The 22,322-nt window shown below is 55.7% G+C and overlaps 1 protein-coding gene across 1 annotated transcript in view; it reads right to left on the bottom strand.

Annotated features, from left to right (window-relative positions):
• Nucleotides 1–22,322, bottom strand: part of LOC111145212 (solute carrier family 29 member 3) — a 37,500-nt gene extending 15,178 nt beyond the window's left edge. Inside the window, exons 1-2 of the mRNA XM_022499946.1 lie at nucleotides 22,029–22,322; nucleotides 2,376–2,458 (exon numbers count right to left, since the gene is read on the bottom strand). Coding sequence (XP_022355654.1) covers nucleotides 2,376–2,458; nucleotides 22,029–22,322 — 377 coding nt within the window. The remainder of the gene's footprint in view (nucleotides 1–2,375; nucleotides 2,459–22,028) is intronic.

Below are 22,322 nucleotides of genomic sequence, written 5' to 3'. Positions count from 1 at the left end.
AAGGGGCTCATGTCAGGGCCTCCCTCTCGGGTTATTGTGTGTCACCAGGCATCACCCCTTGTTATAGTTCAGACACTGGCGCCAGATCTAGAAGGGGGCGGGGGCTCTCACTTACATGAGCCCGGGCTGTCTCCGCTGGACAAACCTGTGTCCCCAGGCCAGCCAGGCAAGTGGACAGAGAGGGTCACGAGAAAGTCTTAGAAAGGAGGGGGTGGTGAGAGACCAAGGGGCCCTCCACCACCTTGGCTGTCACCCCCTCTTCCTCATCCTCCTCCTTTCTGTTCCCTTCCCTTCTTCTTGCCTTCTCTCCTACAGCTCTTCCCTCCAGGGACCAGGAGTGTGGAGGGAACACTTGGCCCTGCTCTGAGTTCCATTCCTCCACTCATTCCTCCTGGGGGGGCGTGCTCTGGAGGCTGCGCCCCACCTTTGAGGACATGGAGGGTAGCCCCGTGTGCCAGGGGAAGGCAGGAGGAGGCAAGGTGAGGGTCAGCAGGCTTATCTCAAGGCCATCTGAGCCCCAGTGTGCTCTTTGCCCTTACGGCCTGTACTTTGGTTTTTAAAGATTTTATTTATTTATTTGACAGAGAGAGATCACAAGTAGACAGAGAGGCAGGCAGAGAGAGAGAGAGAAAGAGAGAGAGAGAGAGGGAAGCAGGCTCCCCGCTGAGCAGAGAGCCCGATGCGGGACTCGATCCCAGGACTCTGAGACCACGACCCGAGCCGAAGGCAGCGGCTTAACCCACTGAGCCACCCAGGTGCCCTGTACTTTGGTTTTTAAATGGGTGCAAATTCTTTGTCTCTCCTTCCATCGACAGGTGGGTCTACATCCCCTCAAAACCAAGTGACCTTGGGGAGCGCTTGCCCAGCCAAGTCTGGCTTAAGTGACACCGTGCGGCCACAGAGACTAGCTTACAGAAACCATGTAGCTTCTGCCTTGCTTGTTCAAGCACCTGCTCTTCAGCCACGAGATGGAAAGTCCTACTACCTGAGACCACCGTGCAAGAGACCATGGGGAGGGGAGGGGAGACGAGAGGAGAAGGAGATGGGGGCCAGGGAAGGGCCAGCAGCTCCAGCCGCACTGTCTGCGACCACATGAGGGGCAGGAAGACAGAGCTGCCAACTAGCCGGATGGCGCCCAGATCGTGAGACAGACTCATACTGTTAGTGTTTAAACCGCGACCATGCTTGGGGATCACTTGAATGCCACGACAGATAATTGCAATAGCCCCATTGCATAATATGTTTGGAAGGACCAGTCTATCCAGGCTTAGCCCACATGCTGCTTCTCTCCTCCCATGCTCAGAGCAGACCCCACCCATCAGTCCCAGCACACTGCCTGAGGCAAGACCTGCCTCGGAGACCTGTTCCACCAGAGATCCAGGCCGGCACTGCAAAGTTAGCAGAGCTGGGTAAACCTGATTGGCCATCGGGGATCTAAGGTTCCAGGTGGCTGGGTCCAGAGGAGCCCAGGTTCCTATTGGTAGCTTAGGGGAAATGTGGGCCAAGGAGCTAGGGCTAGTGCTCCTGCAAACCTCAATGGAGAACAAGAGTCCCCCGGTGGAGTCCAAGGGCCATGCTAACTTGCCTGGCTGTCTCCTGCATCATTTCTTCCGCCACAGCGCAGCCATGGCGCTCTCTCCCAACCCCTACTCTAACACAGTGTCAGGAGGTCCCCACAGGGCCTCTATGAGTAGTCAGCACATGAGCTGGCGGCCCATTCCGTGGAGCGAGAGCCAGAATCATGGGGAGCCAGGCTCTTGACACTCTCAGAACTGCTTGCAGGTGGGTCCGTCAGTTAAGTGTCTGACTGTTGATTTCAGCTCAGGTCATGATCTCAGGGTCGTGGGATCGAGTTCTGCGTTGGGCTCTGCGCTCAGTAGAGTCTGCTTGTCCCTCTCGCTCTGCTCCTCCCTGCCGGCTCTCGCCACCTCTATCTCTAAAATAAATACATTTTAAAAATGTTAAAAAAGACCAGCTTCCACAGGTCTTGCCCACCCCTCCCCCCGGGCCCACCCCCACCATCCACATGCTGGCCTCTGGCCACACCGTCTGCAACTCAGGCAGCTGGTAACAGACAGGCTCCCCAGATGGAAAAGGAGGAAGAGGAGGGTCCCCACATGCCTGCTGCTGGCTGCTGACACAGGGTCCTAGCATGTGGCTGGGAAGTGAAAGTCCAGCTCCCGGTCCTGGCTTCCCTCGACGGGGCCCTGGCTCGCCTGTCTGACCTTTCGGTCTTTCCTGCCGGACTCCTGCTTGGGGGCCTGCCCCTGCAGCAGCTGAAAACCAGCAGCCCACACCAGCAGCCATGAGCGACAGGCACTGGGAGAGGGCTGGAGGCACAGGGCAGGGCTGGCAGAGGGAGGGACGAGGCCTACCTGTTGACGAGCAGGAAGTTCGCCATGAGGCACAGCACACTGGAGACGGTGGAGGCAACGGTCAGGTAGCTCTCAAAGTAGTTCTGCAAGCACAGAAGTGAGGGGGCTGCTGATGTCACCACGGATGGACAGGAGGGCTCCCTGGAGAGCAGAGACCGCGCCCCTCCCCTCCCTACTGTCTTCAGAAACCAGCGCGTGATGGACAGGTCTGCTCCAAGATGGTGTGGCCCTGCCCCATGGTGACTACGACCACTTACTAGGTCCCTCAACAGACACCAATACAAGCCATGCGAAGTGCTGGGGACGTAAGTCAGGATACGACATTGTCCCTGCCCTCAGAGAGGCTCCTAACGGTCTGCAGCCCATGCTCTCCCCTCCTCTACCTGTCCCACCCACGGACAGCCAGTGTGGACAGGACCCAACTGTGAGCACGTGCACATGGTCAGGACGTGTCCTGCCAGCCTGCTCTGCCTCCCGCCAAATTTCAGTGATCCAAATGCGCTTTGTTATGACCCAACCACATTCCAGTGTTCTTGCCACCAAGTGAGGCCTCTTAGAACTACACCAACCCTGACCCCCGTGGGGACCCTTTGTTCTGACTCCGGATTTGCCCCCTCAGGAGAGATGCTCCCCGGAGGTCAAGTGGGAAATGGCTCCTAGACTGGCCGAGAGAAGAGAAAAGGGCATTTTTTTCTGGAAGCGGGTGCCAAGTACTCCAGACAAAGCGTGCAGGAGGCCACACGATGAAGAGCTCCTGATCAGAACGTGCGGGAACTTATGGCTAAAGAAACTGTATGGCAATTGTGCCCAGTTCTCCAAACTCGGAACTGTCCACTCACGAGGACAGATGTTACTGCGTATCCGTTATTCCTCAATATACCTGTCTTTAAAAAAAAAAAAAAAATCAGGAAGGGCTGACATATCTTGGCTTGGGTCACTGTCAACTCATGAACCCCAGGTTGGTACTGATTGCGGGTTCTAAGCCATGAGAACAGATCACACGTATTAAGCATTTCCTATGTGCCCAATACAAAGGCTTTTTATTAAATATACTGTTCGCTCTGAAAAAGAAAAAAGCAGCTGTGAACGTTCTCCTCTGGAAAGCTCACAAAATTGGACTTAACTTAGGCAGTGTTTTGAGTTACAAATGTGCCAAGCGCAAGGGACAGGCGTGCAAAAGCCTCACCAGAGCACAGAGCACTGTGGCAGTTGTACGGATCACGACAAAGAACGAGACACGCCTCCCGGCCACTAAGAAGGAAGCATCCCACTGGGAGTGTAAGATAGAGTGTGAAGGTATTTCCATCTCAAAACACCACGGGGAGAGATGTCAGAATTTTGTGGGTTTTTTCTTTTGTTTGTTTTTTTTGCCAAATCAGAGGTAGGAGTGGTGAGTTTTAGAAGGGGTTCCGGGTCAGGGAGTGGGACCAGGGTCACATGAGAGAATGGGAAGGAGTACGGGTTTGGGGAAAAGTCCCAGAGGAGGTGGGATCTGAGTCAGACCTTGATATGGACGGTCAGATCTGTCCTTTCTGGGAGAGTCTGATTGCAACATGGAGCCCACGAGAGAAAGATATCATAATGAGCTCCTTCTGGTCTGAAACTGATTGTTCCAGGGTCCCTTTTTAAAGCCTGCAGAGTGCTTTGTGGTCTTTGAAATCTGCATCCTGAATATCAGGTAGTGGTGGCCGTGCAATTAAAATGGTAATCACAGCGACTGCGGGCCATCAACCATGAGCCTTAGAAACAGCCTCCCTCCTTTGAGGTGCCACCTCATTGTTCCTGCCCTGATGGGCTCAGCAGAGCCTGGACTGGCCCGAGGCACTCAGTCAATTACGTCTTGACACAGTGGCTGAGCCTACGTGAGGCCAGGCAGGCAGGAGCCACGGAGAAAGGCCCCAAGGAAGAGACAGCCGCAGGTGGGGGCCAACCAAGACAGCCCCGAATCTGAGCCCCCCTCCCCACCCCGACGGGGGTCCCTTCAATTCAGTGGCTGCTCACTCATTCCACGCAAGTCTACGAACAACCACTGCATGGGACGCAGAATCTCTGTCTTTGTTTTTTTTGAGCAGGCTCGGGTTCCCTGAACATTTTAGGAATGGGGATTTTCTAGGTAATTGAATGTTCTGGTTTGTTGATATTTAAGCAGAGAATTGTCCTTTTAATGGTGAAAGCTTTTTAAATATTGACAACGGAGTAAGGCTGGAGTAAGGCTCTGCCTCCCTTTCTGTTGACGGAGCCCATTTTCTTGTCTTTTGAAATAACATGCAGGAGGGGCGGAATGGACTGGACTGTGGCCTGTTTCTCTACTGGCACAGACTGGGGACTGTAGACGGTTGCGTAGGCTGACTCAGCACACCCCATGGAGTTTTGGTTTTGTTTTTTTTTTTTAACTTAGTTCCTGATATAAACCTGTTGAGGGGGCGGGTAACTTATTTGATGCTTTTGCCTGTAAGTAGAGTTCTAACAAAACGTGGTGAGCAGATTCTCTAAGGGGCCCCCACAGTCCCAGCCTCCTGTGCTCCCACCCTTGTAGGGGATGCCCTCTGCTAAGTGTGGGTGGGACCTGTGACTTGCTTCTAGCCAAGAGAATACAGCAAAGGGGCGGCCATACACAGCGATGCATATGGGACAACGTTACACGAGATGTAGCACCTGTCTTGTTGGACCCCCCCCTTTTTTTCCTCCCTTGATGGCTCTGAGGATACAAGCGGCCATCAGGGGAACCCCAAGTGGCAAGAACTACAGGTGACCCCTGGTTGCTCAGAGAGATTTCTGGCCAACATCCAGCAAGAAACTGAAGCTCTCAGTCCTACGACTGCAAGGAACTGGATTCTGCCGACAACTCAAGGAAGCCTAGACGTGGTCCTTCTCCAACCGAGCCTCCAGGGAGACCGCAGCCCCAGCTAAGCCCTTGATTGTGGCTGTGTACGACCCAGAGACGAGAACTCCATCCAGCCGTGCCCTGACTCCTGGCCCACAGACACTGTGAGATAATAACTGTGTGTCATGTTAACCCTGTGGAGTGTGTAGCATTTTGTTACACGGCAATACATCCTTTTTTTTTTTTTTAATTTATTTGACAGACAAATCACAAGTAGGCAGAGAGGCAGGCAGAGAGAGAGAGGAGGAGGAGGCAGGCTCCCTGCGAAGCAGAGAGCCCGATGCGGGACTCGATCCCAGGACCCTGAGATCATGACCTGAGCCGAAGGCAGAGGCCTTAACCACTGAGACACCCAGGCGCCCCACGGCAATACATCCTTAATGAATGAGGGTTGTGGGCAGCTGAGTTCCTATCTATCCTAAAAACTATCCAGAGTTTTTTGTATGTTGCTGACTTCTTATAGTTTACATTCAGTTTCTCGATGAAGACAGGGATAGTTCACCGTGATCTCGTCAGATACGAAGACCAATGTATCTGCCCATGAGGGAAACAAAGGTTATACTTGCAGACATCAGTCCGCTTAGCCTTTCCTCATCGAATCCTTCGCTGAAATCAAAGCACTGCCCGGGGTCCGGTGAGATACTCTCTGAAGTGGGGACAGGAAAAGCCCCAGGACATATGCTTTGACCAAAGAGAGGCAGGAAATGGGAAGAAGACAAGAGATAAACTTCTTGACTTTCTTCTCCCCCAGTCAACTGGTCTACGATGGGGGGGAGGGGGCGGCGGCATGTGGCTTCATGTGGCTTCTCCGGATGCATGCTGGGCACCCGAGCAGCCGGCTGTGTTTTGTTGCAAAGCTGTGGCCAGCCTGCATCTGCTCTCTCCCATCCCTACCTCACTTCTCTTTTCCCCCACTCTTGCTTCCCTAGGACGGGGCACCTGAGATGGTATTCACACACAATGGGTGGCCTTGGGCTCCTTTCTAAGAAACATTCAGCAGTGAAGGCCCTAGTTTCCATCCTGGACTGCGCCCTTGGCAGACCAGTAGCTCGTCTGTCCTTTCTGCGTTTGTCTCATTCGCCTGCAAGGGATGTTGGGGCCCCCTTCTCCCATTTTATTCCAGGCGATGTAAAAACATTTGAATATTGGTTCAAACACATTGGTAACCATCCTGCCCCCTCCAAAGCAATCCGATCTCATGTCATGCAAGGTGTGGGGAGGATTCATGCCACAATTTGCCCGCACTTGGGCCTGGTTCCTAGGAGCTCCCTTGAGAGGCTCTGTTGTTATTACCATACCATGTGCCCCACGTGATTGATGAACATGGCCTCTACCTCTAGAGGTGGACCCAAAGACCCCAAAGGCCAGTGCCGGACATGCAGGAGTGGAGGGACAGGGAGAGCCCCGGGGCAGGGGCACTGGGCCACCTCGGGTGAAGGTGGAGGCTATGCCTTGCACACCCACAGGGAGTGCCAATCCTGAAGCAACGTGATGAATGAAGCCCCTCACGGTCGTGCCACAAGGCAGCCCTGTTTCTACGGTCCACGGAAAACCTACGTCCTGGGGGGTCCTTCCCACAGGTAGGAGACACTGTGACGTAGCAAGCAGGCAGAGCTGGAAGACAGGTGGGAGCTGCAGGGCAGGGCACAAGGGGATGACGGGGCCTCTCGGAGTGGGGTTCTCTGCCTTGGCCGTCAGGAGCCCCAGAGGCTGGTCATCCTACGGCTGTCTGACTGGCCGGCAGCCGCGGCCCACCCAATCAGCAACCTGTCCCGTAGTTCCCTGAAGATGCGGCCACCCCCGTGTGCCCCGCACCGTGCTGGTGGCTTGGTGTATGCCCTCTGGGAGCTTGTAGTCTGGCACTGGCCTGCAGCTAGAGCACAGGGGACACAAGGTATGGAGGAAGGAAGGAGGGGTCTGGGGGTGCTTCCCACAAGAGACCCTCTTGGACCGCAGCCTGAACAGCTGGGGGAAGTTTGCCAGATGGATATGGGGAGGCGGGGAGAGAGCCTGCACTCCAAGTGGCGGGAGCAGCACATTCAAAGGCCCGGAGGGCTGCTTCTTTGCCAGTTGCGACTCAGACACAAGTGCCTTTATTAGAACAGACTTCCCAAGGCCTTCCTTGGCATCGACAGGAACCAAATGTACTGTGCAGTGCATTCAACCCAGACATCCCAGGACAGGCGGCCACGGAGCCACGGCACTCACCCCTCCCTTTCAGGGTGCTGATGGCGGACAGCAGTCCCACCAGTCACTGTTCTGAATTCGCCAGCCTGATGGGAGGCGAGGCCCAGCTGAGGAAGAAAGAGGAAAACTTCTGCTCCTTGTGTATCTCCTCCAAGCTCCCCGCCCTCCACCATCTCCCAGCAGGCTGCAATTCCCTGGGGCTTGGGCAGGGCTCAGCCCCCAGTTACCTGGTCACCCTGGTCACACTAAAGTCATCCTTGGCACGGGGCAGGTAAGCCAAGCGGTGGCACAGAAGCCCCACAGAGTGCCAGGGAACTGCCAGGGAACAAAACGGCCCCCAGAGACCCCAGTCCCTTTGCTCTTAACGCAGCCTGTAAGGGCAGGCAGAGCTGGGTTTGCTCCCATTTTATAGATAAGAAGCCTGAGGCTAACAGGTGGATGAACCACACAGAGGTGCCTGCCTGGCATGTGCTGATGGCAGATCTTTTGATGCAGGGCAGGGCTGGGGGGACATTTCAATGCTCTAGCTGAGGGAGCCTGCCCCACAGACGCACAGGCTCAAACTCTGTCCCTGGGATTGCGCCATGACACTGAGGACCCAGTGGCCAGCACTGGCAGCCTACGGGCCTTCCCAGCTGTGAGTAGCTGTCAGCTGCAGACTCCAGGGTCCCACCAGGGCGGTGTCTTCCCTCTGCCCCAACCCTCATACATGGGTGACCTGCCCAAGCCAGCGAATGATGGGGTTTGATTTCTCTCCCCTCTGCAGTTCACTCTCTGCTCCTTAAACTCCACGGTCCATTCCCAGGCCATTTCTACAGGGCGATGGTTCTGAGTAGAGTTAAAAGGAAAAAGATCCGGAGGAGAAGAGCCCTTGCTTCTGTAGCCACCCGAAATGGACAGACACGGTCTGCTGCGGAGCACAGAACACGGTCCAGAGGACATGAGCATCGGGAAGAGCCAGGCAGGCTTCCAGCTTACCCCTCACCCCCACCTGTGCTGACTCCCCACAGAGCCCTGCTCCACCCCCAGGCCCAGCGGAGGCGGGGCTCAAAACCCAGACCCCCGGTAGGGCGGGGTGCCTGGCAGGTGCCGGGGAGCCCCACTCTGGCCTGGGTGCGGAACGCCTGATCCCCTGGTGATGGAGATGGGAAAGTCATGTTCATCTGTTCCACTCTGGCCTGGCTTGAGAACACAGCAAAGGGGAGAGCCGCTCTTCAAACACAATTTAAAAACCCACCAGGGCCAGCTGGCCAGATGTGAGGCCCATTTTACGAGAGGGGGAACATTTCCCCTCCTCCGCCACGCTGAGCGGCTCCGTACTAAGCATCTCTTCTGGAAGAATTTAATTCCGGGCTCAGCGTCCAGGTAAAGAGGTTTCTTCGGGCAGGGAGGCCCCGAAATGAGCCCGTTTATCTCTGGCAGGCCCCGGTTTAAGCTGCTTCTCCCCTGAATGCTATTTGGGCACTTTGAAATAAGTGCAGCAAATTAGTCACGAGCTGCGGCAGGCTAACCCGCAGCCCAGCGGCTCAGAGGCTGCCTCGTACAGCCCCCACCTCGAGAGCTCGAGAGCAGAGGCAGCTGGCTCCTGCGGGGCGAGAAAAAGCGATTCAGGCCCGGGGGTGGCAGCTCGAGGCAGCAAAGCGTTACCTGGATCACAGGGGCATGAAATTAGCAGCCGCGAGCAGGCTGGAGCCAAGAATAGTTTGCTGCTGCAAACTTGCTGCCTTCCGACCGCGGAGCTCTCCGGCCTGGGCTGCGGCAGGGAGGCGCCCTTGCCCTGGCATCGGCCGGGAAGGGAGCAGAAGGCAGGTGTTCCCCAGGGGTGCAGCTGGAGTCCTGTCGTTAGGTTCCGAGGCCCTGTGTTCGGGGACACTGGCCCAGGAAAGCTAAATGGGTTGTTGATGAGCTGGGAGGGCCAGCTGGAAGATGCCTGTTCCAGGGCCTGGACAGGTGAGCGACACAGGAGCCCCCATCCACCCAGGTGTGATAGGTGGCCAGGGGCCCAAGGGCAGAGCAAAGCCGAGTCAGAATCAGACAGGTAAGGTCCTGAAAGATGCTAGCCAGATAGACCCAGCCATCAGACCTGTGCACACGGCTCCAGGCTCTAACAGCAGCCCACTAACTCTCCGCCTCATGGACCATCTTCCGCTCCGGCTCCCTGGGGCCTCTATAAATCTTGGTCTTTAGTGGCCTGGAGGCCCTCATTAGCCTGCAATCCTTTTTTACACCTTCCTGGAATCCCTGCCAGAAGATAAGCAGAGTTGCGAGATTGACTGGAATAAGCCTCCCTATGGTCCCTGCCTCTGTGTAGAGCCCTGTGGAGTACACCTTTTCTCCCCCAGCCTTTGCTGACTTCCACGAGTACCATGAATGCTCACCCTCCATGCTTGCATTTTCTCTCTCTCCTTCGCTGCTGGGCCTTCCTTCTCGTCTAAGGAAATAAAAACCTCTGACCTCAAGGTTTTCAGCCACAAGGCCCCTCCTTCCCTTTGCCCTAAACCCCCTAGACAGGCAGCCCATGCCTTCAGTGCTCACACCTTGCCCTCTCCCAGGCTGCTCTGGGAAAGACTCCTTCAAAGGGGCCTCTTTGCAGCTGACCCGTTACTAAGGCCTGGTCATGCTCCTGACATCACGTGCCCCCCGCGGCTGTAGTGGGCTGAACAGTATTCCCCCCAGTTCATGTCTCCCCAGAACCTCCGGATGTGACCTGATTTGGAACAAGTCCTGGCAGACATCACCAGTTAAGATGAGGTCATCCTGGATCTGGGTGAGCCCCAACCCAAGGACGGGTGTCCTCAGAAGCAGGAGAGGGTGCGCAGACGGAGGCCAGGAGACAGCCATGCGAATAGAGGCAGAGATCGGAATTACACTGTCACCAGCCGTGGAATGCCAAGGACTGCTGGGAGCCCCCAGAACCTGGAAGACGCAAGCAAGAGTCTTCCCAGAGCCTCTGGGGCAGGCACGGTCCTGCTGGCTTCTTTGGGGCTTCTGGCCCCCAGAATCCTGTGACTAAAACACTGCTGTTCTGAGCTACCCAGCTCTGGTGTCTCAGCCACTAGAGCTGGCCACAGGAGCCAGCCATAAGAGTCGGCCACACCTGCCCTTCTGTGGCTCCTCGCCTAAACTCCCAGGTCACCCTTCCTCCTCCTTTCCCTCCTTCCCCTTCCTCCCCTCCCCCTCCTTCTTGGCAGCTGGGCCCACCTCACTCTGCCACCAGAGGCACCTCCTGAGCCCCACCCCGACTCTCCTCCGTCCCTGTGCCACACTCCTGCCTTGGGAAGCTCATCACCCCTGGCTTCCATGAGCCCCGTACCTGCATCCATCCCTGCCTCCAGAACATTTTCACCACCTGCCACCCATCCTGCCTGGGTAGCCTGCTGAGCCCCAGCTCCAAGCTCCCCAACAAAGGCCTTCAAGAGCACCCCCAGCCACCTGCGCACAGGCTCCATGGTCTGCCCCCGCTTTTCTCAGTGCTCCTGCTCCAAGTTTCTCTGCTTTCCTTCACCCACACCCCAGGTCGCTCACCTGCCAGTCCCCACATCCCTAGCAAAGGACATTGGCTCAGGCTCCCACCCTCACCCCCAGGACTCCCTTCTGCCCACCCCAGGTTCCCACGGCTCAAGCTCCTCCTCGGGCCTGGCCCTTTGCCTCCCTGACTCCAAGCCACCCTCATGTGTCTGGTCCTTGCCTGCCTCGCAGGGGCCCCGCTGCCTCCCCTACTTCTCTCTGTAGCCTCGCCCCTTGGTCCTCCTTGGGCTCCTCAGTGCACTGTCCCCCTTCCTTCTTTGGATCACTTCCAGGACAACCCAGGGGCTCCATTTTGGTTAAATGAAGGCGCCTGGGAGGTGAGGGAGTCCCAGAGGGGAGGCTATGGATGATATCCAGTACCAGGCTGAAGAGGGGTGCTCGTCTCAGAAGGAACTGGGGAGCCATGGAAGAAGGCTTCTGAGCAGCACACAGAGGCTTAGTGCTGGGCACAGAGGGGCCACCTGCCCAGAGAAGGTGGAAGGAATCGAGGGGGAGCAGCAGGTGGCAGTGGCTACTCATGGATCCATTCATTTCTTCACTCAAGACACAGTAAAGACAGCTGATCTGCGAGAGGCCACTCACTTATTCGACAGACACGGCTCAGCACCTTGTAAGTGCCACCATGTGCTGGGGGCTGGGAGGCCATTCGGCTCTAGGGAGGGAGGCAGGAAAAGGAGTAAACAGCAAGCTCAGAAAAGAAAAGATGCATGTTACATTAAATGCGATGAACAGAAAAACCAAGTAAGGAGCTATAATAGAGCCTAGTTGGGCGGGGGCGGGGGGGTGCTGATGTTGGTGACGGTGAAGGAGCTGATGTTTGGACCTGAGGATAGGCCAAGCGAGGGGCGAGGGGAAAAGCATTCTGGACAGAGGGAACAGCATGTGATTGGCCCCAAGGCAGGAGAGAGTTTGGTGCGTTGGAGCTCCGGGCAAACCAGGCTGATCCTGGATTTAGGGAGTAAGGGGGAGAGTAGGGAGACTGGGCTGGAGGCAGGGACAGGCCGGGGCGAACAGGCTGGGGTCGGAGTTTGGATCTTATTCTAAGTGTGACAGGAAGCTACTGCCGGACCCTAAGCGGCTGGGAAACTTGGTACTGGTGCATAGTCACGAAGCCCTCCCCATGCTCTGCTGTTCTGAGGGCTGGTCATGTATTCACTCCCCTGATCCTTACAGCACACTCCCAGGGACCAGTCCTGTTGCAGATGAGGAAACTGAGGCTCAGAAAGGTCAGACACTTGCCCGAAATTACACAGCTCAAACCCAGCCCTCTGTCCGCAGAGCTCTGCCCCCTTACCTGGTGCAGTAGACAGTCTTTCCATTTTACATCTTAGAGAGACCACCTCTGCAGCCTCCGTGGACCCTGGTTTGCAGGGGCGCCCTGGGAGCCAGCGGCCAGGAAGGCTGGGGCTGGGGAGCTGGTCATGGAGAAGGCAACCAGAGGTATCTGAGATGTTTGGGAAGGTGGAATCAACAAAACTTGCTGACAGACCGAGTGTGGGGGTGGAGGACTGAGGAACACAAAGGGGACCCTGAAGTTTCGGGCACAGCCGACCTGTTACCAGCAGCATGCACAGCTAACTGGGCAGTGGAGGGCGTCTGCTCCAGTGTCACCTAGGTCTGCCTGTAAAATAATTCCATCACAATCCCGAACCCCTGAGTGTGAGACCCTGGTGCCCAATCCGGGGAGCAGGGTCCTCCTCCCGTTCCCCTCTCCTCGCCAGTCCAGTGCCAGACAGGCCCTCCACAAACACAGATTAACTCACCAGTCTGCACGTATTTGCTGAACCCAATAGATATTCTAGGCACATGGGATCCAGTCCAATTTCCTGCTTTCAGGGAACGGATGGTCTGGTCAAGAGACGGTCGGTGAATGCATACACAAACACACAATGTCAGGCAGTGATCCACGTTCCAAATAGAAATTCAGCACAGTAGGTCCCTCTCTAACATATCTTGGAACACTAGTCGGGAAAGACCTGCAAGGGAGTGTCTGGTCCAGGGGTGGGCAGTCAACTGCTCCCAAGGCCAAATCAGCCCACCTCCATTTTTATAAAGACTAGAAACTTGTCAGGCCCATTTGCTTACGGATTATCCATGGTGCAGAGCAGAGTAGCTGCAACAGAGATCACATGCCATCTGGCCGTTTGCAAAGAAAGTTTGCCAACCTCCACCAAGTTTCTTAGATAAGGAAATAGAGTCCTAAGTCACCCAGCAAATTTGAAACACGGTAAGAAACAGAACCAGCTCTTCCGAATCTCAGGTCTTTCCACCACTGGAGATGAGCATGGAAAATGGAAACAGGACTTCTGCCGACCCTTTGCCCCACCCCTCCACCAAACCCCACCCAAACAAGGCAAGCTGGCCTTTGATGTTCATCCTTTCTATTCCCCTACCCACACTTCAGGCTGAAACCTCAGCAGGTAGAGAAATGGCTCAGAACCAGTTCAAGGGAGGGGACAGAGTCACAGGGAGCCTCGTCAGTCCACATGCAAGGGACCCTGACCCCTGGGGGGTGGCCACTGATTCGGGGCTCGGTCACTGCTGATGCTTGGGCTTGGCTGTCCTTCCTCTTCTGCAGCCTGACCACGTGGCCAGGGCGAGGAGGAAGAGGAGGCCTTCCAAGAAGACTCCCCACTTACCCACACAGCCCTTGCCAGAAGGGGTGGCTTTTGCACCCCACAGAGGGCCGACATGCTTTGGTGTCCCAGGGTGGAGAGCGGGGGACAGGGCCCAGGCAGACAGCATGTGGGTAAAGAGGAGGTGGTCTGGGGGTGCTCCAGCTGCTCTCCATAGGAGGAAACCCAGGAAAACCACCAGGAAGAGGGAGAAGAGGGAGTCCTGAGAAGACCCAGCCAGCACTTGCTTACCCAACATACTTGCAGAGAGAGGCTAAAGTCCCAGGCTCCCAGGCTCCCAGGCTGCCGCAGGCGGGTGAGTGCGGGTGTGCACACACAGAGGACCCCGGGGAGGCCAGCTAGGACCCCTCCTCAGCCCTCGCCACCACCACATGATGACGCCTGCAGTGAAGGCACCTGGCAAAGACTGATCTGGCTCTGCTCTCCGGATACACTCGATGATCAATCACGTTAAGGAGACACTCGAGCACTTAAGGCCCAGGCCATGTGCTAATTTGTGAAGGAAATCGCCTCTGGATTCCAAGGATGAGTGTGGGAGGAAGCAAAATCGAAGGGAGAGCAGGGTGGGGTGGGAGCGATCGATAGTCCGGGGGGCCAGAGAGCAAGGCACGGAGGGGCAGCGGAAGCCATGAGCACCCACAGAGAAAATAAAAAGAGAATCTGAGAAGTTGAGGTCACTGAAGTCATGACTGCAGCGTTTCTAGTCGGGCTTTTTCTCTCCCTTTGCAAGACACAACAAGAGCTAAACACAGAAGAAAAAGCCATCACAGGTATATTTATTGGGAATGGCATGCTGGCTGGGTCTGCAGTTGGAATCAGAGGGTGGACAAGGGAATAAAAAAATGACTCACTTTTGGTTTTAATTTTTAAAAATGGTTTGGGAGCAGCCATCCCGCTAGCCCAAACTACCAGGCAGCTGCAGGGTGGGACCCACCCTCTCTGCCCCTCGGCCACTCACCCATGCCCTGGGCAGGAAACCTGGAGACCCCTGGACTGTCTCCGCCATCTCCCCTTCTGGGAGCACAGGGCTCAGATCAAATCCTGCCTTGATCTGGGGTTAGCCCCAGGCTTTGGAATTCTGCTCTTAAAAGGTGGATTGCCAGATGGAGTGCACCTGCATGTTTTCCATTTGGAGGGATCTGAGTGGCTCTAGGATTGGCCTGCAGGAGCACCGTGATCCAGCCACACCCAGAACGGTGCAAGCTTCTCAAGGAACAGCATGTGGCACGGGGGAGCGGTTCCCCGATTTATCAGGAGAACCTGGCAACAGTAGCAGAGGCCCATGGTGGGGAGACGGAGCCAGCGTGGCCGGATCTGGGAATCTGGGCATTTGCCAAGTGTGCCCAGAAACACGAGGCAGACTCAGATACCCCTGGGTCACCACCCTGCTCTTGTCTTCACAGCCCTGTGCCGTCAGCAAGTTCCTTATTGTTTCCATTTTCCTCCCCTGTCAAATGAGGGCAGAAAAGCGTCCTCATGGCCGCTGCCAGCAAACAGGCAGAGCAGGGGTTTTCAAATTACAGGTTGCAGCCCACTAAAGGATGTGAAATCTCCTGATGGGTCATGGCTACAATTTGTTTCCTTTCATCTCTGGCTGCTTTCTCTCCTGTTCCTAAGGATGAATCATCTGCATTTTTTTTTCTTTGAAGATTCTATTTATTTATTTGAAACAGAGAGACAGAGGGATAGAGTGCACACAAGCAAGGGGAAGGGGTAGAGGGAAAGCAGGCTTCCTGCTGAGCAAGGAGCTGATACGGGGCTCAATCCCAAGGACCTGAGATTGTGACCTGAGCTGAAGCAGACGCCTAACCAACTGAGCCACCCACGCGCCCCTCACCTGCATTCTTTTCTGGGCCCCCTCCACTGTGCCCCAGAGCCCATGCCCTGTGCTCATGGGCCCCAGCACCCGCCTTCCCCTCTCTACTGGGCCACTCGCAGAAGCACACAAGCTGCCTCCTATTTCTCCTGAAGAGCAAAGAAAATCCATCCCCTTCTCAGTCCCACTTCCCGGAACTCCTGCCTCACTCCTCTAGAATGAGTTTGAAAGCTGCCTCCAGCATCCCTCCCCTGCACCCCCATCCTCCAGCTGGGCTAGCAGCCTGTAGTCCAGCGTCTGTCCCTCCCCTTTGGCAGTGCTCCCCAGGGCCACCAAGGACCTACAGGAGGTGAAATCCAAAGGCAGCTCTCCATCCTCAGCCTCCCTGGCTTTTGCCACTTAAAAGGTCACCATGCATGATCACTGGTTCCTCCTTGAAAACTCTAACCAGAGACTGTTCTGGAGTGTGGACGCTGCTGTTTCCGTTAGAGACAAGGAAATCTTGCCGGGGAGACACGCATGGGTCAGAAACGGTCTGGAAACACTTGGAAGTGCCAGAGTGGGGCACAGGGTCTTGAGCACGGATGGCCTGGGTTCAGACAGCCCGGTTTGCGTCCCAGCTGTCACTGCCCTTCTGCGTCGGAACAAAGTACATTTTTTGAGCCTTGGTTTCCTTCTCTGTAAAATGGATCTAATACCTATCCCTTGAGACTCTAGTAAGGAAATGGATAATGAAAAGAAAGCCTCTGGCACACAGCGGTTTGTTGAATAAATCCTGCCAGATTAAGGAATGAACCAGCACCCTTGGCACATGGTGAGAGAGCTGCCCTCCCAGTGATACCTGGGTCTGGAGTGGAGCTTTGACAACCTCTCTGGGGGAAGTTCTTCCAGAGAACTCTCATCATGTAGCCCAAGTCCATAGGGTGGATGCTCTGGTGGGGGGCAGAAAACAGCTCTGCATTACCCCCATGTGGTAACGTTTCATGTGGATCACGGGCTGCATGTTGGCCTCTCCTGGAGAACTTAACAATGCTTGTGCCCAGGCACCTCCTTCCACTGCACCAGAACCAGCCAGGTGGTTGGGGGTGGGGGAGTGTGCTTTAAAATCTCCCCAGAGGATTCTAGTCTATTCCACCAAGGTATCTGGAGAAGCCAGAGGGCATGCTGGTTAGCAGCACAGGCTCTGCTCACCTCCAGACTGCTCCCAGGCCTAGCTCTGTCGCCTGCTAGCAAATGGCCATGGGTCAGTGAGCCTCAGTTTTTACATCAGGAAACTGGGGAGGACAGTCCCTAATTCGCCAGGCTATCCTGCTGATAAAGACGGTAGGTCTGAAGATGTGTAGGCCTGGGCTTCATGGCAGGGGCTTTGTAAAGTCCGCAGGTCACTGCCAAGGCTTCTGAGAATCTGTCTTCAGGTTTTCTCTTCTCCAAACTAGTTCATCCTGGTTCCTTTTAACCCTACCTCTCTGAACTGGGATGTCTGCCCTTGTTCATAAGGACAGCTTCCAAGCCATGCTCTCCTGCTTTTTTGGGGGGTGCTGAGGGGTTGGGCCAGGACTAAGGTGCTATAATGAGGGGACGTCCTAGGACACCCCCTCCCTCATTCCACTGAACCAGGCCAGTCTGGGTCTGTTCCCTAGAGAAGAAATATTACTTCGGGGGGGGGGTGTGGAGGAATGGGGCAACTGGGGGATGGACATTAAGGAGGGCATGTGATATAATGAGCACTGGGTGTTATATAAGACTGATGAATCACAGACCTGTACCTCTGAAACCAGTAATACTTTATATGTTAATTAACTGAATTAAAATTTAAAAAATTTTTTAAAAAGAAATCTCACTTCATGTCTGTGCCAATCCACATGAAAGAAATGCTTTGGTGGTGGCCACTATGACCCCCAGATCTTCTTCTGCTTCTTTGCAGACCTATGCCATCCCTATCTTGGAGTAGGGTGATGGGGCTTTCCTTGCCAGCCATTCAGTAACTAATGAGACAGATTTCTCTTATTACTTTTATGTGCTGGGCACTGTGCAGGTTGTGCTAAGGGCACCGGGACATAGAGTAGGAGAGCTCACAGTTTCGTGGGGGAGGCAGGCCCATCTGTGGACTGGGTCCTCTCATCACAGATAATAACACTCCCACCTCACAGAGGTTCTGTGCGGTGAAACAAGCTAGTGTCGGCAGAGTGTGGCACAGCAGCCCCTCACAACAGACACCCAATACCATGAATCGTGTGGCAAGCACCAGAGGAGGAAGTGGGCTCTGGGGACCCAGGATCCCCTACCCCAGACGGGTGGCAGCAGGAGAGGTTCCACTTCCTCAGACAGGGCGAGTGGGGCTCCCTCTGGTTGGGGGATGGACAGGGCAGCAGCGGACTGCCAGGCCTGGGTCCAGGCTCTGCTGATACCAAGTAAGACTGTAGGTCCCACCCATGACCTGGTCATGTCCTGCAGTCCCCTCAGAGACAAGCCCTGGACAGGACAAGGCACATCAGAAGAATGTGTGAGGAGGAGGCCGTGGGGGTCTCATGGCAGGGAATGACTAGGAGAAGGTGTGGTCCCCCTCCTCTCAGGGGGTAGAAAGAGGAGCAGGTCTGGCTTATACTCCCTGGCCCAGGGGGAGCCCAGACAGGTTTGCAGGAGAGGCCAAATGGAGGGTGAGGAGAGCCCCACAGGTTCAGGGACGGCATAGAGACCCCAGAGCCAAGGGGGCACCTGGGGGCAGGGTAGGAAAGGGATCAGGGACGATGACAGTTGGAAGCTGGGTCCAGATCCAGGGGTAGAGCTGAGGCACCTGTTCTCCCAGGGTGGAAAAGGAAGCCAGGCCAAGGACAGGCTCTCCATTTGGCAGAGTCAGCAGGATAGGGTGGGGTGGGGCCCTCCCGTCTCCAGAACGGTCCCCTCTACACCAGTCTCTGAGCTTGACCAACTTTGCAATCAGCTGTCCGTCTGAATTCTCTGTGATATTCTCTACCGCCCTTGCCCGCTATGTGACTGGAGGCAGATGACTGAACATTTCTGAGTGTGGCTTTTTTCTAAACAGTTGATGAGCGGCGAGTTTAACACCCCTGCCGGCACTGCGGGCCCAGCGCCGGGCTCAGAAGATGGCGGCCACCGTGGCACCCCGTGGCACCACCTCTTCAGAGAAATTCTTCCTTTTTTATGCTCTAATTTTCTGGGCTCTGGGCCCGAAGGCCTGTGGTGGGTTTATTCAAAGTTCTTATTCCAGGGACTATAGTCGAGGGGGCAGGTGAGCAGGACGCTTTCTAAACCATCCCCCAAACTGTCCACGGCAGAAGGAAATGAGCCTGGGATGGGAGGTGACCTTGAAAGTCACCTAAACTGGAGGGGAAGAGGGTCTGTACCAACACGCTTACTCAGCCAAACTCCCTAGCCCATGGTATCCGTCCCTGGGAAATATTAAAAGGAAAGTACAGAAAAAAACCAACACCCGGAGCTAACTGAGTTGCAGGTGGCCGGCTGGAGACAGACCCATCTGACTCCTCCCCTCCTTTCCCCAAAGTGGCCCTCAGGTGACAGGGCAGGCCCACCACCTCTTGCAGGGGAATCAGGAAGAGAGTGGGCACGAACTGGGGAGGTGGGTGGCAGGAATGAGGAATTAGGCAAAGAAAAATGGCCTGCAAAATGCAGAAACGCCCCAGCATGCTTGCTTCCCAGACCCGGCCCATGAATCGAGGGGTGACAGGTCTCTCATCTCTGATGCCAAGAGCCAGGAGCTCCGCGCAGCCCCAGGTACTACATCTGCACCTGCCAGCACTTGGAAAGAGGCAATAAAGCATCCTAGCAGGGCCTGGAATGCTAAGTGCCTGCAGCTGGGAAGGGACCGCCTTGCAGCTCGAGCAGCTCGAGGCAGACGTCCACTGCGTGCGGCCGCACTCCCAGGCACCGGCCTCGGCTTCCTCTCCTGCCCCGGGGGGCCGCGGAGATGGACGGAGGAGAGGACAGGACAGGTGCACACTCAGTCCAGCCCCGGGGGCTGCCACGGCCGGGTGCTGGCCCAGACAGACAGGAATCTTCTGGAAGAAGCCCAAGTGGGCTGGATAATTTACTGAGGCTGGCAGGAACTGGGATGCTTGAGTCACTGGTATAGAAAAGTGGATCATAAAGCACCCCGGCGAAGCCAGACGTCTGGAAATACACAGGGCCACATGCTGCTCGGCAGTGCCCCATCCCCCAAGCGGTCATAATGATAATAATGTTTGTACAGCATTTACAGCTCAGTGCTGGTGTGCAGAATTCTTTACCGAATCCTCGAAACAACCCTAAGAAGCTGGTGGTAGTAGCAGCCTCCTGTTCCATGCCAGGAAGACGAGGCCGCCCGGAGGCCAGAGAGCGAGGTGCTGGCAAAGGCAGGTGGGAGCCCAAGCCGTAGGCTGGAAGCCACGCCCTGGAGAGTGTTTCTCAAACTCTAAAGGGCCTGGCAGTCACCCGGGGGGCTTGGTATCAGGTAGCTGCTGACTCAGCTGGTCTGCAGTGGGGCTCCTGTCATTAACAAGCTCCCAGGTGATGCTGGTCCAGGGAGCACACCTTGAGTAGGAGGCTCTGAAGTCCTGACCCCCTTCCCAGGACCCCTCTTTGGCCATGCACTGCTCTGGCCCTGGGAGGCGTCTTCGAATCCCTGAGTTGGCAGAAACAGGCCTTGGCAGGGTGTCAGAACCAAGGGCCTGAGGCCAAAGGAGGGAGTGCGAAGTCTTGGAATACCTCTGTCCCTCCCACACCTCAGCCTAGTTCAATTACAAGCCCTGTGGTGGGGCTAAGACTGGGATTTTTAAAAACTCCCTGTGTGAGTGCCATGTGTGGCCGTGTATGGTCCCTGAGACAGACAGTAGGGCCGCTCCGGTCAGTGTGTTGGATTTATCCCTACAAGACTGGGGAGAGTTCTTTGTGGTTAGGACAGGGATTTCAAAGGTGCTTTCAGAAAAGGGGTGGTGGGCCACTGCCTGGGCCAGTCAAGGGGTATGGCTAGGGTTGCTAGGGCTCTCTCTTCTTGTCCGGAGGAGAGGGCAGCTGGCAACCCTCCAGCCTGGAGTGCTTTCAGAGATGCCCACGCTCTCCCCAGCCATGAGCTTCCAAGAGAAAGGAGACACAGACTGGATCAGCTGTGGACACTGAGGCTCCGGATAGAGATTGCCCGAACCTCTGAGCCCTCTCCTGCACTAGGCCTTGACCGCGGCCTCCATCCTGTCTTCTACCTGCCCAGCCCAGGCCTAGCAAGAATCCTGCTGAGTCCATTTATGGAGAAGCTCCCCGACCCTAGATATCCGGCCACCCTCGGAATCTGGGCAAGCTCCTCATCCCCTGGTGTGCATGCCCTTGACCTGCCTTTAGCAAGAAGCCCCCTGCTCTTAATGGCTCCTCTTTTTTCCATCCACTAATTCCTCTCATTTTCCGTCCACGGAGCTCTCAGTCTGCTCCACGGCTATAAACCCCCCATGTCCTTGCGGTATCTGGAGTTGAGCCGATCTCTCTTCCTTATTGCAACAGCCTCGAGTACAGCCTTCCTTATGTTTTAACGGGCGGTAGAGTAATTTCTGTCTTTAACACTGCCCCCGCCCAAGGGAAAAGTCATGCCACAAAGGGAGCAGCCCTGACGGCGGGAGGTGGGAGTGGTGCCACTGCCCACTGAACACAGTTTCCATGCCTCACCTTGGCATTCAAGGCCCAAGCAATGACTTCAGCATCCAGGCAATGATCTCAAGCCTTATTTACATGCACCCCGCATATAGGAAACCCAGTGCCTTACTGCCCCTCACACACCTGAGCGTCCCCCCCCATCCTGCCTCTGCTCAGGCTTTCCCTCCCACCTGGAAGATCCCCTCCCTTGTAGGCCACCTGCTCTGAGTCACAGTAATCTCTCCCCTGGTGACAAGACTAGTGATAGCCCAGTCTTTGTTCCCCCAGTCTCCCACAGCTTGTACAACCTCCCATTTTAGCTGGGCACACAGTTCTCTGGGATAATGACTACATCTAAAGGCTACATTCTGCAGCCCCCTCTGCAGATCATGTGGTCACGTGACCGAGTTCCGCCCAATGCCATGGAAGCATAAGCAATCTGTGTTACTTCTGGGAATGTTCTCATGCCTCTCCTCCTCTTGCTGTGATGGCTGGAGCACCAACAGCCATCTGGGACTGTGAAGTGACCTTGACCATGGAAGCCCTACGTGGTGGAGCAATGAGATTCCTGACCACATGGAACATTATACCAGCATTGGGCTGGCCCCTCCAGACTTGAACAGGAGAGAAAAATGAGCTTCCATCTCGTTTTACCACCGCTTTTGGGGGAGTTTTCCGGAAGAGCTGAACTTACTGCTATCAGAGCCACCTTTTCAAATCCCTAGAGTCATGAACTCTGGGTTCTTAGGTTCCCCACTTGCATCTGCTGCCCAAGTTGAACAGTAAGCAGGCCGCAGGCTGCACCGCATAAAACATGTGTCAGGACTGAGGTCTGTCTACTGCGCTCCACACAACGCACTGGTTTGCATCCACATTCACAGCAGGCTGCAAACCATCCTGGAACGGAACACCCAAGTACCGTCGCCCCATCCAGCTGTTCCCTACTCTCAGGACACACGCACCCTTACCAGGATGTCCGAACCCGCAGGTTCCTCCCCCAAGGCTGGGCTGGAGCAGTTGCGGAGCTTGAATATCCAGTACTCCTTGGCAGTGATGAAGAAGTTCCACGGCAGGAGGCCGCCGATGCCCAAGCTGAAGAAGATGATGTAGGCCCCATGGAAGCGGTCCTCGGGCCTCTGCAGACCGGGCGGGGGGCGGTCGAGCAGTTTCTCTAGCAGTGCTTCCTGGTCTGTGCGGAGGGAGCTGCTTGCCGTTCTGTAGGTGGAGTTCGAACTGTGATGGAAGTCATCCTCGGAGGCCAT

This window comes from Enhydra lutris, unplaced genomic scaffold, assembly GCF_002288905.1.
Source record: "Enhydra lutris kenyoni isolate GAN:26980312 unplaced genomic scaffold, ASM228890v2 scaffoldscaffold12, whole genome shotgun sequence".
Classification (NCBI taxonomy): Eukaryota; Metazoa; Chordata; class Mammalia; order Carnivora; family Mustelidae; genus Enhydra; species Enhydra lutris.
The sequence above is the reverse complement of the archived record's forward strand: the minus strand, read 5'-3'. Positions and strand labels throughout refer to the sequence as shown.